This window comes from Tupaia chinensis, unplaced genomic scaffold, assembly GCF_000334495.1.
Source record: "Tupaia chinensis unplaced genomic scaffold, TupChi_1.0 Scaffold144066_1, whole genome shotgun sequence".
NCBI lineage: Eukaryota > Metazoa > Chordata > Mammalia > Scandentia > Tupaiidae > Tupaia > Tupaia belangeri.
In genome coordinates this window covers 269,883-283,441 of record NW_006203919.1, presented here as the reverse complement: position 1 = coordinate 283,441, position 13,559 = coordinate 269,883, and the positions used below count along the sequence as shown (strand labels likewise).

General features: G+C 51.0%; 1 protein-coding gene across 5 annotated transcripts in view; it reads left to right on the top strand.

Moving 5' to 3' along the window:
• CDC25A (cell division cycle 25A) overlaps positions 1-12,859 on the top strand; it is a 26,575-nt gene extending 13,716 nt beyond the window's left edge. For all 5 annotated transcript variants that reach the window (XM_006165893.2, XM_006165891.2, XM_006165892.2 and 2 more), the window contains 9 exons: positions 276-407; positions 910-996; positions 3,476-3,646; positions 6,396-6,494; positions 7,972-8,034; positions 8,128-8,226; positions 10,682-10,812; positions 11,865-11,976; positions 12,174-12,859. In XM_006165893.2, coding sequence (XP_006165955.1) covers positions 276-407; positions 910-996; positions 3,476-3,646; positions 6,396-6,494; positions 7,972-8,034; positions 8,128-8,226; positions 10,682-10,812; positions 11,865-11,976; positions 12,174-12,314 — 1,035 coding nt within the window. In that variant the 3' untranslated portion in view covers positions 12,315-12,859. The remainder of the gene's footprint in view (positions 1-275; positions 408-909; positions 997-3,475; positions 3,647-6,395; positions 6,495-7,971; positions 8,035-8,127; positions 8,227-10,681; positions 10,813-11,864; positions 11,977-12,173) is intronic.
• The last annotated feature ends 700 nt before the right edge of the window (positions 12,860-13,559 follow it).

The window sequence follows — 13,559 nt, the reverse complement described above, 5'->3', positions numbered from 1 at the left end:
GAAGTGGCCTTGTTCTTCACAGGCGGCTTTCCCAGCCCCATCGTAAGGTGTATTGCTTCTGGGAAGTCTTCGTGAAGGCCGCGTGGCCACCACCTGGTGCTGTCTGCAGGCATCTGGTCGTTTATCACCGTTGGGTAGGACACGTGTTCCCTTAAACAGGAGCTGCTGGAGTCTTACCAGAGTAGCACGTCGGAGGTTTCTATCGTAAAAACTAGGGACCCCGTAAAGGTGGACCAAGGCTTTCATTTATGAATACGCTCTAAACTGTCTTCCAGCTTTCCTCAAATGGGAGGGACACCGAACCCGGGAGTCGCACCCCGCTCTATATGCCGCAGTCACCTGTGACGTCCACTTTGTCTGATGAGGATGACGGCTTCATGGACCTTCTCGATGGAGAGAGTCTGAAGGTACTGGTGGGTGGGGTGTTGTGTGTTTTAACTGTCCGCTCCACCAGCCACCCTGGAGAAGTCACGTGGAGGACGGCAGCTCCCTGGACCCTGATGGCCCGTGTTTTGTCCATTTGGTGAGGGTTTACTGAAACTCTGCCTCTGGCCTGATTAAATCCTGCAAAGTCCAAAAGGAGACTTCGGGATGCTCCTTCTTACCCTGAAGTTGCTAATTATGTATGAACAGCAAACATGAAAGAGCAGAGTGAGGCTAGTGACCAAGTGGCAGAAAACTGAAGGGGCCGGGGACCCTAACTCTCAAGTCCTCAGGAGGGGTACTTTCATTTACATTCAGATACTAGGACTATCTTCTGGCCTAAAGGCTTTAGGGCTGGGGACTCCTAAGAGGGTAGATTAAGATAACTCCCTACCCAGGCGTTTCTGGCATTCTTCACACAGAATCACACTTAAACTAATGTTAGTTTCTGCTTGATCTTTTACAAACTGGTTTCTCTTTCTTTAGAATGACGAGGAGACCCCTTCGTGCATGGCAAGCCTGTGGACAGCTCCCCTTGTCATGAGAAGAACCACAAACCTCCTAAGTTCCAGTGTAAGTTCTGGATGGAGCCTTCATAGTTGGGCCCTGGACAGAGTACCCGTATGCTGGTGCAGCCAAGGGTTAAATGGACTCGGGGACCTTAACGACCTACACACCGTCCTCAAGGGTTGCATTCCATTTTTCTGCATGTTCTCTAATCTAAATAAGCCCTATGGGTAAGGAGGGACCAGGGACCTTTCTAGCTTTATGCAGGTTGAAAAGCCTATCTGGGGACCAGCAGTTGGCGTAATGGCTGTCACTGAACTCCCATGTAGTCGACTGTGGCTCAATTCTGGACCCAGTGGCTTAAACTCATGCCAGACACGTGTGTGCACGTGCCCAAGATCCCAAGAGGAGAATGGAGGAAAAGGGATTGCAGCATGGCCATCCCCCCTGGGGGAGAGATTTCTTGCTTTTTGTCTGTCTGTCTGGCGAGCGCATGCACACCCTATAGCAAAAAGTTCACACACACACACAAAAAAAAAAAAAGATCATCCTCACTTTATATTCCACAGCATCTACAACAATTCTTGGCACAAGCAGCAGGAACTGACAGGATGTTTATACATACATATTTTTAATCCCCGAGACATGAAGGGACATTACGCACAGAAGGAGAAGCCGGGCTAAGCCTCACAGGATGTTTATATTTTTTATTATTTTTTAACTTGCTGTAGGGTGGGTGTGCTTACCAGAGACAGAGAGGGAGAGGAAGAGAGCATCTCCGTAAGGAATGGTCGCACTGCAGTTCCTTCTCCGTCTCTGTCCTGTTGGGATTTTGAGCATGCATACACAGTGCATGCCCCTGTTTCTCAAGCCATCAGGTCCAGGACTTGGTGTGCCATGTGGAATCAAGCTCGTTCCCCACCAGGTCACTGGCTGGCCCAAGGCAATTACTTCTGAACACAATTTTGATTTTTTTCTTTAAAAGATCTTGGGAGTTTTTTGTATTTATCTATTTATTTATTTTTAAGAGTTATTTTATTTCACCTTATTTACTTTGTTTATTTATTTATTTTATTTTGACCAAAGAGGGACAGAGAGAGAGAGCAAGGGAAAGTGAGAAAGTAAGCCGCCAGATCCTGGACTTGAACCACAGTTGGCCATGTGGGAGTCCAGCGTCCTTAACCACCACACTACCTGCCAGCTCCTATTTTTTGTTTTTAAGTTTACTTTCTTTCTTTCATGAGCCCCACATAGTTTCTCGACAACACCATCCACCCCCAGCTTTAGCCAGCTCCAGAGCATGGCACGCACGTCCAGTGTGTACCTTAGGTTTACTGCTTCACGTCAGTCCAGCCGCCTGGACACGATGGAGAGGTACTTGCTGCCCTGCACCCCGCCTCATTCAAGCATACCCCTGACAAAGTTAGTGCCTGTTTTTTAAAGATAATTATTCGTTTTATTGATTTATTTATTTTTACAATTTGACCAGAGAGAGAGAAAAGGGAAAGTGAGAAAGTAAGCCGTCAGGTCTGAGATTCAAACCGCAGTCGGCCATGTGGGAGTCCAGCGCCTCAACCACCATGCCACCTGCCGGCCACAGTGTCTGTTTTATAACATGGCCTAGCTACCTTACATCCTCTTTGGATTTAGGTGGGGTATTAAAACCTGTTGAGTGCTCCAGCAAGGCACCAGTGATCAAACGGAGAGAGGCAAGACAAACGCCAGCGCCTCCGAGAGGTGACAGCCACTTCCGTTTTCTTTTCTTTTTTTTTTTTTTTTTGAGAGGTTTTTGCTATAGGGCGCGTGCGCTCGCCAGACAGACAGAGAGAGACATAGAGACAGAAAGCGAGAAATCACCCCCCAGGGAGGATGGTCACGCCGCAATCCTTTCTCCTCCATTCTCCTCTCGGGATCTTGGGCATGCACGCACACGCGCCCGGCGTGAGATTTAAGCCACCGGGTCCGGGACGCGAACCGCGGTCGACTACGTGGGAGTCCAGCGACATAGCCATTATGCCAACTGCTGGTTCCCTTCCATTTTCTTTTTTGATTTTTGCCATTGGGTTCATGCACGCTCCAGAGGGAAAGTGAGAAATCACTCCCCAGAGGAGATGGCCACAACACTGTCCCTTCTCCATTCTCTGGATTTTGGGCATGCATGCACAGACGCCCAGCATGTTTTTCAAGTCGGTGAGTCCAGGACTCAAACCATACAGACAACCATTTGCGATCCAACACGCACTCCACCGTACTGCCTGGTGGCCCAGTCGCTCCTTCACTTGTAGGGCCCTATGTAGAAGTAAGCTTTGGCGGGCAGAGAGTATTTTACTCCTGTGTGCTGTCAGCTGAGCACGAATTCATGCAGCGCCAAGTGCCGGCTACGGGCCGGGACCCGTGGGAGTGGCTGAGACTTGCTGAATGGACATGTCAGTTTCCTAATTTAGGATCCATCTGAAGCCGGGAAGTCCTTAGCCTATTTGCCTGGCCATTAAGGTGAGCTGGTTTCAGTGAAAGTTGATCTGTCTTTTTTTTTCATTCCCTTAAGGGCAATCGATGCAAGCTGTTCGACTCACCTCCCCCGTGTAGCTCTAGCGTGCGGCCGGTGTTGAAGAGACTAGAACGATCGCGAGAGGAGTCTCCCCCTGGAAATACGAAGCGGAGGAAGAGTGTGGCTGGGGCCAGTCCCGAAAAGGCAGCTCCAGGGAGGACCCAGGAGGTTAGTTTTGTGGATTTGTTTTTGCTCTGGAAGAGTGATACTGTACATTTTGGCTCTAAAATTTCCACTTGGTGGTTTTTCTCCTCTGCTGAAACTTGCTGTCTTTGTTTGTCTTGTTTTGTTTTCATTTGTGTCAAGTGTGTTCCTAACTGCCTGTTGCGCATGTTTAAGATGACAGCTTCAAAGTCTTGGTCAGATAATTCCAGCGTCTGGTCCCCGTGCTGACATCTGTGGACCATTCGTTCCTGTTCAACTTGAGGTTGTCCTGGTTCTTGGTCTGACCGTGGTTTTCACTGTTTCCTCCATGTTCTAGTCATGATGAGAGTGTCAGTCTTCTGTCTTAGCAAGCCTCCTCTGACACTGTGGGGAAGGCATGGCTGCAAGTCCGGGCTCCCCAGCGCAGCCTCCTTGGGTGCCTTGTCACTGCTGGGCAGGAATGGGAGTTCGGTGGGCTGCGGTAGGGCCTCCAACTGCTCGAGGGCAGGCATCTCGGCCCCCCTTGCCAGTGGCCATGGAACAGGGCCATCCTTTTCCATGGTGCTTGACTGGAATAGAGCGATTACTGTCTGAGGTTTTCTGCCTCGACAGGCTGTCCTTTGTCGGTGAAAGCAGGCTATTCTTAGGGCTTCTGGTTTCGTTCTTAATAATTAATTGCATGAAAATCCTTATGGCTATCTATGCTAGATTGAGTCTATTGCCAGTGTTTGACGAAGATCAGCCGTTGCAATATTCACCATACTCGCGTGTTCATTTTGGGGAAACAAGTAAAGGTTCTAGAGAAAATGCTATGCATACTTACTACATTTATTTATTTACTTTAGTGAATTTTTCATTTAATTTATTATGTTTTATATTTGTTACCGGGACACACACCAGAGACACAGAGGGGGGAGGGAGGGAAATGAGAGCAAACTGCCAGGTCTGGGACTCAAACGTGAGTCAGCCATGTGGGAGTCCAGCACCCTAACGACTGCACCACATGCTGGCTCCACTATATTGTTACCCAGGACCTTCCGGCCGTGGAAGTCCCTGTCCCGAGGGGGCTTGCTGTTTCGATGTGAGAGAAGTGGTATCTGTGTGTGCCGCTCCACCCCAGAGAGGTCTAGGCACCTTTCCTTCCTTGCCGACCGCGAGCCTTTCTCGGGGGAGCAGCGGCCGCAGCGCCGGTTCTCGGAGCCGAGTCCTGGACTGCGTGCTTTAGCCCATTTGACCTGTGTCTCAGCTCTCATTCTCCACTTTTATTAACTTCGTGTGCTTTGTCTTCAGTTCGTTCCTGATTTCAAAGCTGTTGTTTCCTGAAGTGTTGTGTTTGGCTTATTTAGCATTGCTTTCGCCTGGCTGTCTTTCCCATCACCGTACTGTCCTGAAATTAAGGTTGGTGTTAAGGCTCAGCCACGGTGGCCCTGGCAGTAGAGCTGCTGCTGTGTGCTGCTGGAGGCCACATAGGAAGACGCAGGGTGCCCGGATGCCCCAGGGTGCCCATGAGCCTGTCTCCGGCACTCGTGGTTGGCTGCAGGGTTGGATGAAAGATCGCTCTGTGAAGACCTTTTGTGTGTGTGTCTCTCTGTCTCAGGAAATGAACGAATAAACTTTTTTTCCTTATTATTTTATTTAGCTTTATTTATTTATTTTAATTTGACCAGAGAGAGCGAGAGAAAGTGAGAAAGCAGGCCTCCCGATCCAGGACTTGAACCATGGTTAGTCATGTGGGAGTCCAGCACCCTTAACCACCATGCCATCTGCTGGTCTCAAATATTGGTCCTTTTAAATATTAGATAGGAGACTGTTAAGAAAACATCTAAGCTTAATGCATTGTTTACTTTCTCAACATTCGGGGACCAGCAGGTGGTGTAGTGGTTACATTGTTGGACTGCCACGTGGCTGACTGCAGTTTGAGTTCTGGACCCCGTGGCTTGAAACTCATATAAGGCATGTGTATAGAGTTCTGGACCCCGTGGCTTGAAACTCATGCAAGGCGCGTGTATGTGTGTGTCTGTCTCTCTGTCTCTCTCCAGCAAGTACATGAGTCCTATGGTAAAACCTTAAAAAAAATTTTTTTAAAGTTTTTTTTTTTTTAAAGTTTACCAGATGGGGCCAACTGGTGATGTGGTTAAAGCAGCTGAATCCTACATGACCGACTGGTTTGAATCCCAGACCCGGTGGCTTAAACACATTCGACACATGCATGCCTGCCCAAAATGTAGAATGGAGCAGAAGGGATTACAGGGTGGCCATCCCTCCAGGGGGATGCTTTCTCACTTTCCTCTCTCTCTCTTTCTCTCCCTGGCAAGTGAATTTGCCCTACAGCAAAAACGTTTTTAAAAAAGAAGGGAAAGGAAACATTCTGAATGTGTGGACGTATGCCCCAAATCCCAACATTGGAGAAGGGCAGCCTGACCATTCCCCACGGAGAGAGCTGTCTCCTCGCCCTCTCTGTCTGGCAGGCACATTGCCTTCTGGGAAAATAAACAAAAACCAAAATGTCCCAGGGACCAGCAGGTGTTGTGGTTGAGGCACTGAATCCCACCTGACCACCCCTGTGGTTTGAGCTGGACATGGCCGCTGGAAACACATCAGATGCATGTGTGTGCCCAAAATCCTGGAGAAGAGAAAAGTAAAAAAAGAAAAAATATTCTTGTTTGCTAAAAATAGACAGTAACCTCTCATCCTTCTGACAGGCTCCATGTGAATGCTTTTGGAAGCCCTGTTCAGAACCCTGGCCTCATTTTCCACCTTCGATTTGTTGCAGATTCTACATCAGTCATTATCCTTGGCATCTTCCCCAAAAGGGACCATTGAGAATATTTTGGACAGTGACCCAAGGGACCTTATAGGAGACTTCTCTAAGGTAATTGCAAACAGACAAGCCCCGCTACTCTGGCTTGGTGATGCAGGGGGCGAGGCTGCCTAGAACGCCCCTCAGCCTTCTCCCTCCCCAAGGCGATTCCAGCTGTACCTCCAAGAGGACGCAGTTGTGCAACACTGACGATGGGGCAGACTTGGTCTCTGGGCCTGTAGAGCTTGCTACTTTGATACTGACCAGCAGTTTTCGGTAGGGAGCTGGCCACCCACCACCGCGACTCCAGCGCAAAGATGAGGAAGCCATGTTTTGGTTTTTGGTTGTTTTTAAATTTGCCAGAGGGCACATGTGTGGGGGTAGAGGTGAGAAGGCACCCCTCATGGGGCACCACAGTCCCCCTTCCATCTCTCTCCTTTTGGGATTTTGGGCAACAGCTCACATGCCTGGTGCATTTTTCAAGCTGCTGGACTAGCCATTTGGGATCTAGCTGCCTCAACCATGAGGTCACAATCTGGCCTTGTATTTCTAGTTATAAAAAAGGTAATGTAGGGGGCTGGCAGGTGGCATGGTGGGTAAGGTGCTGGATTCCCACGTGGCTGATGCAGTTTGGGTCCTGGACCTGGTGGTTTGAAAATCACACCAGGCACGTGTGTGGGTGCCCAAAATCCTGAGAGAGTAAAGGAGAAGAGATTGTGGCGTGGTCATCCCCCTGGGAGCTGATTTCTCCCTCTCCCTGTGTCTGTCTGTCTCTCACCAGCAAGTGCACATGCCTTATGGCAGACACTAAAGATAAATAAATAAATAAAAAGATGATCAGTTGTAACACCCGAAAATAGGGATAATAAGGGCAACAGGTTGTATAGTGGTTAAGGCGCTGGATTCCCACAGGGCTGACTGCGGTTTGAGTCCCAGACTTGGGACTTGAAAAGCATGCCAAGGACGTGTGTGTGCATACCCAGAGTCCTGAGAGGAGAGTGGAGGAAAAGGGATTGCAGTGTGGCCATCCCCCAAGAGGATGATTTCTCACTTTCCCTCTTACTTGCTCTGTCTCTGAGCACACATGCCCTATAGAAAAATTAAAAAGAAGAAAATGGGAATCAGTGGGACCAGTAGAGGGCATAATGGTTGTGTTGCAAAACTCCTACATAGTTGAACGTGGTTCAAGTCCGTACCTGGTGGTTTTAAACCCGTGCCAGGCACGTATGCATGCAAGCCCAATATCCGAGAGGAGAACGGAAGGGACTGTGGAGTGACCATCTCCCTGGGGGGTGTCTCTCACTTTCTGTCTCTTGCATGCCCTGTAGTAAAAGCCCCTCAAGAAGAAGGAAATGGGGATAAGGCGCGTTTTCGGTTTGTGAGCGGACGAGATGTAGGACCTTGGTGAGACGTCTGGAAGAGTCACCAGCACGCACTGGCTGTTGAGCTACTGTCTGCCTAAAGTTGGCCCTGCTAAGCCGGCGAGCAGCGTGCACGTTAAATACGACAGGCTTGCCGGTTCTAGCGTATCTTTTTGTTTCTTTTTCAGAGTTATCTTTTTCATACAGTTGCTGGGAAACATCAAGATTTAAAGTACATCTCTCCAGAAATCGTAAGTCATCCTTTGGGGCCTGTGGGTCATGGCATCTTGGAATCTTGGCGTTCCTGACACCCAGAGTTACTGTGCATGGCTCTCTCTCCACAGATGGCGTCTGTCCTGAATGGCAAATTTGCCAACCTCATTAAAAAGTTCGTTATCATCGACTGCCGGTACCCATATGAGTACGAGGGAGGCCACATCAGGGTAAGGGGTCCCGAGAGACAGGGGAGCCCCGGGTGCGATCTGTGATTTAGAGTGGGCGGCCATCACATCAGGGTAAGGGGTCCCGAGAGACAGGGCAGCCCCAGGTGCGATCTGTGATTTAGAGTTGGAGGCGACAGGCGACGGTGCCCGTGGCTGCCCAGCCCACGTGCCAGGTGTGAGGATTTCAAGGATGTCCCAGCCACCTCGCGCCATGGCTGTCTTCCCCGTCTGTCCTTCACGCCATCCCCATCAAGTGGAGGTACCCACTGCTGGCTAAATCACGCAAGGGCCCAGAGAGGGTTCTATGCGATTGGCTTTGGTTTATTTTGTTTGTTTGTTTGTTTGTTTTTATTTTAGTTATTTACTATTATTCTTCCATTTGACCAGAGAGACAGGGAGAATGAGAAGGCTAGCTGCCAGGTCTGGGACTCAAACCAGGGTCAGCCATGTGGAAGTCCAGCACCTTAACCCACGCCACAGCCTGGCCCCTGGTTTTGTGGGGTTTTTTGGGTTTTTTTTTTTGAGAGGTTTTCACTATAGGGCGCGTGCGCTTGCCAGACAGACAGACAGAGACATAGAGACAGAAAGCGAGAAATCACCCCCCAGGGGGGATGGTCATGCCGCAATCCCTTCTCCTCCATTCTCCTCTTGGGATCTTGGGCACGCATGCACACGCACCCGGCGTGAGTTTTAAGCCACCAGGTCCAGGACACGAACCGCGGTCGACTACGTGGGAGTCCAGCGACACAGCCATTACACTAACTGCTGGTTCCCCCTGGTTTTGTTTTTTAAGACACAGTCTCTCTAGAGAGTGTCCCAATCCTGCCTCAGCCTCCTACATTTCTGGGATTGATCAGCCTACAGGCTCGAGAATCGAGCCTGGACTTCCCGTGTGGACTCGGCCTTCGGAGGGCAGCATCTTCTCCGAGTGCGCCGTCGTGGCTAGGCCTCCATAGCATCAAGAGGCTTGTGGGGCCAACTGGTGGCAAGGTTAAGGTGGCTGGGTGCCACGTGGCCAACTGTGCAGTTGGAGTCTTGGACTGAGTAGCTTAAACAAGCCAGCCACGTGTGTGTGTGTGCCCAGAATCCCAACAGGAGGAAAGGAGAAGAGATTGTAGCATGGCTGTCTCCCCTCAGGGATGTTTTCTCATGTCACCTCTCATGTACAAATGCTCTCTGGCTAATTAAAAAGAAAGCCTAGTATACAGGCCCAGCTGCACGGCAGCAGTGATGCACCCACTGCTCCAGAGAGAGCTGGATCTCACGCGGTGGCCATGGTTATTATTCTTTAATTTGGGCACATACGCTCATGGGGTGGGGGCAGTGAGAAAGCAAGTCACTAGGTCTGGGGGTCAGACTGCAGTCAGCCATGTGGGAGTCCAGCGTCCTTAACCACCATGCCACCTGCCGGCCCCTATTTTATTTATCTTTATTTATTTATTTTAATTTGACCAGAGAGGGACAGAGTGAGACAGAAGAAAAGGGAGAAAGCAAGCTGCCAGGTCCAGGACTTGAACCGTGGTCAGCCATGTGGAAGTCCAGTGCTAACTACCACACTACCTGCTGACCCCAGAAACACTTCATTTGAGAGATTTTTGCTACAGGGCACATTTGCTCACTGGAGAGGGAGAGGGAGAGTGAGAAATCACCACTCAGCGGGGATGGCCCTGCCCCAGTCTCTTCCTCACCCTTCATTCTCCTCCTGGGGTTTTGGGCATGTACATGCACATCCCAGGTATGACTTCCAAGCCACCAGGTACGGGACTCAAACCGCGGACAGCCATGTCAGAGTCCATTATCTGGCCCTGGGCACCACTTTCTAAAGAAACGTTGGGAGGACCAAACAATGGTATGAAGACTAGGGAAGTGGATCCTGCATGGCTGACTGTGGCATGGCTGTCCCACCTGGAGGCGGGTATTCCTCTCTGTCCCCAGTGAGCAGTGTGCCCTATGACAAGCACACGAGGCCCATATACGAGTGTCTGAACGCTTCGGACTCCTGGCTGGAAGAAGGCCTTCTCAGGCAGCACATCCCAGATGCCTGGCAGAGCGATGTGTTAGGACACATGGTTGAACGAGAGGGCTGGTTATACGTTTTAGATATCTCACCCAATGAGGTCGTAATTAAATGTGGTAAGAGGGCACTGTAACCTCAGGGTCCGTTTGCCACTGTCCTGGTGCTTTCGAAGGTCTCCACGTTTGCAGATCCTACTCACAGTGTGCACCTCGGTTGTATCCCAGACCTTGAGGTGCCCACTTCCAGTCCTGCGCATTTTGCTGCCTGGGCCACGCACTTAGCTCTCTGAGGTTCAGTGGAGAGATAGATGCCAAGTGGGCTGCTGGGCCACAGGACCTGCAGCATCACAAACTGGTCACGTGGGCTTAAAGAGCACGCGCCAAGTCCTGGTTCAGGCGTGAGATGTGTGGGTACCAAGGGTCTCCTATGCCTTCACAGGGTGCGGTGAACTTTCACATGGAAGAAGAGGTCGAAGACTACTTGCTCAAGAAGCCCATCGTGCCGACTGATGGCAAGCGTGTCATCGTCGTGTTCCACTGCGAGTTTTCTTCTGAGCGAGGCCCGCGCATGTGAGTACTGCACAGAGCTGGATTCCGGGACAGACCAGGGTACGTCTGTGGGACGTGCTGGTGTGCAGCTGGTTCCGGGAGCGTGTTAGCACGTGGAACACCTTCAATGGCGCAGGTCATCCCGTGCTTAGCCTGCGCACGCCACGTGAGAACCTGTGGTTTCGTGAGAGTACAGACGCGTGTGTAACGGGTGTTTTCCCGAGTTCTGTGTTTTCCACCTCATGATTTCTTCAAGTGGCGTCTGCAGACTTGACATAACGGTTTCGGTTGGAAAGGATTTCTAGGCTCCGTAGTCAGCCCCGTGCCACGCTGGTGTTGGCCAGGTTGAGCCCCGCCCCCGTCCAGTCTCTTAGACCTGAGCACCTTTCTGTTGGCCTTTGTTGTTTTTTGTTGACATTTTTGCTATAGGACTCGCTAAAGAGAGAGAGAGAGAGAAAGGGAGACATCACCCCCCAGGGAAGGTGGTCATGCCTCAATCCCTTCTCCTCCATCCTCCTCTCAAGATCTTGGGCACGCACGCACACGTAGTTTGAGACACCAGTTCCAGGACTTGAACCGCGGTCGACTACATGGGAGTCCAGCGACGTAGCCATTATGCATAATGTAGTCGACCGCAGTTCGAGTCCTGGACCTGGTGGCTTAAACTCATGCTGGGTGTGTGTGCGTGCGTGCCCAAGATCTTGAGAGGAGGATGGAGGCGAAGGGACTGTGGTGTGGCCATACCCCCTGGGGGGTGATTTCTCGTTTTCTGTCTCTTTCTGTTGTAATGGCGCTCCCTATAGCAAAAGCCTTTAAAAAAATAAAAAGGTGAGAACTTTGCCCTGTGTTGCTACAAACCGTCCACACATTACCGGGTGATCTGAGTGAGATGGTACCACTCATCCCTGACCACAGGAACTCGGGGCTGGCGCCAAGTGATTCCAAGAGTAAAGGCAGAGCTGGGAAGGTGTGAGCGTGGAGCATTCGCACCCCGCCTCTGCCTTGCTGAGCTGTCATCTGTTTCTCTGTGTCCGAGGACCTGACCTGCTTTGGTTGTCTGTCCCTCCGACCAGGTGCCGGTATGTGAGAGAGCGAGATCGGCTTGGCAATGAGTACCCCAAACTCCACTACCCTGAGCTGTATGTCCTGAAGGGGGGCTACAAGGAGTTCTTCCTGAAGTGCCAGGTGAGGGGGCGTGTCTGCTGGGCCTGGGGGGCCGTCCGGTGGGTGTGGCTATTTTTGCCAGTAGTCTGGGGGATGTGGTGGCCTCTGCCGTGCACAGGAAGGTCCCTGTAGAATCTGCTACCTGTGTCTGTGCAGGAAGGGGGCCAGACCGAGGGTAAGGCAGAAGGGACTAACCTTGTCCTCCCCTGTCCCCCCAGTCTCACTGTGAGCCCCCCAGCTACCGACCCATGCACCATGAGGACTTTAAAGAAGACTTGAAGAAGTTCCGCACCAAGAGCCGGACCTGGGCAGGGGAGAAGAGCAAGAGGGAGATGTACAGCCGCCTGAAGAAGCTCTGAGGACTTCTCGCCACCCTCCCCGTCCCCTTTGCTGCCAAGAACCTGGAGCATAGGGGCCGGCTCCATGACATTTGGCAGGAAGGCCTGGGGCGTCCGTGCCTTAACCTACCTCCCACACTCCCGAGGTTGGAGCCCAGGGTTGCTCTGCCGCATCTCCTCGGACCCTGTAAGATGTCCCTTCACATGAGAACTGTCATCAAGGCCGTCACTGCCATAGCAGTCTTGAGGACCACGTCAGGCTCTTCTGTCTCACCACCCACGTTGGATAAAGCAGCCAGGGCCTTACTCCCCTCTGGTCCTTCTCTAGGAAGAGGGGGACGAGAGGAGAGGTGACAAGCGGAAATGCTGCCGACCAGATACCAAAGACAGCCCGGAAGGAAAAGTCTTTGTGGGATAACCTGTATCTTTAATTTATTCATCAATCACTTTATTTTATTATTTTTCTGTTAATTCCTGGAGATTTTTACTTTACTGCTTCATTAGGACAAAATACTGCCATTCTAGGTAGGGTTTTACCATCCCTGGGACTACCTCTACTTCTAATTTAAAAAAAAAAAAAAAGGAAAGAAAGGAGTAAGGAATGACGGAAAGGCAAGAAGAGGTGGTGCGTGTGGGGCAGAGAGCTAGGAGCCCTGTCACCCCAGGTGGCACTGCGGTTTGGGGCTGCTGCTATATAAAGAGGACCGAGATCCTGACGGAGCAGTCACTGGACGCTGCTTGGCTGCAGGACATAAGCTAAACCTCCCAGGCCCACCTCTGACCGTGGGGTCTGCTGGGGGTGTAGGATCCCGCTCTTCTCCCAGTTCCCTGAGATGTTGGCTGGTGTAGGCTCACAGCCAGGAAAGCACTTGAGGCAGCTTCCTGGGCCCCCGCAGGTCCGTGCTGAAACCTTGTAGATAGGTATTCCAGGGTGGGGGGTGGGAATGGGTGGGCTCCGTGGGCTGGGGGGACATCCACCGAATGTCCTATTACTGTGATGCTCTTTGATAGCTATTGTTTTAATTTTTCAAAAACAGTCATTTTATGAATCAGAGAGTGTCAAATCAATGTTGGCTGGACCACCCGAGGGCGGGGAGAGCAGCTGGAAGCCCTGGGCACTGGGGAGGTGTGTGATGCTGGCTTAGAGACTTGCAGAGCGTCTCAGGAGGGAGTGTGCATCTCAGAGGTAGAACTTTCTAGGATTATCATGTTTTAATTAGAGGGACAGAGTGATGAATCGTCACCACTTGCCCCCTTACCCAGCCC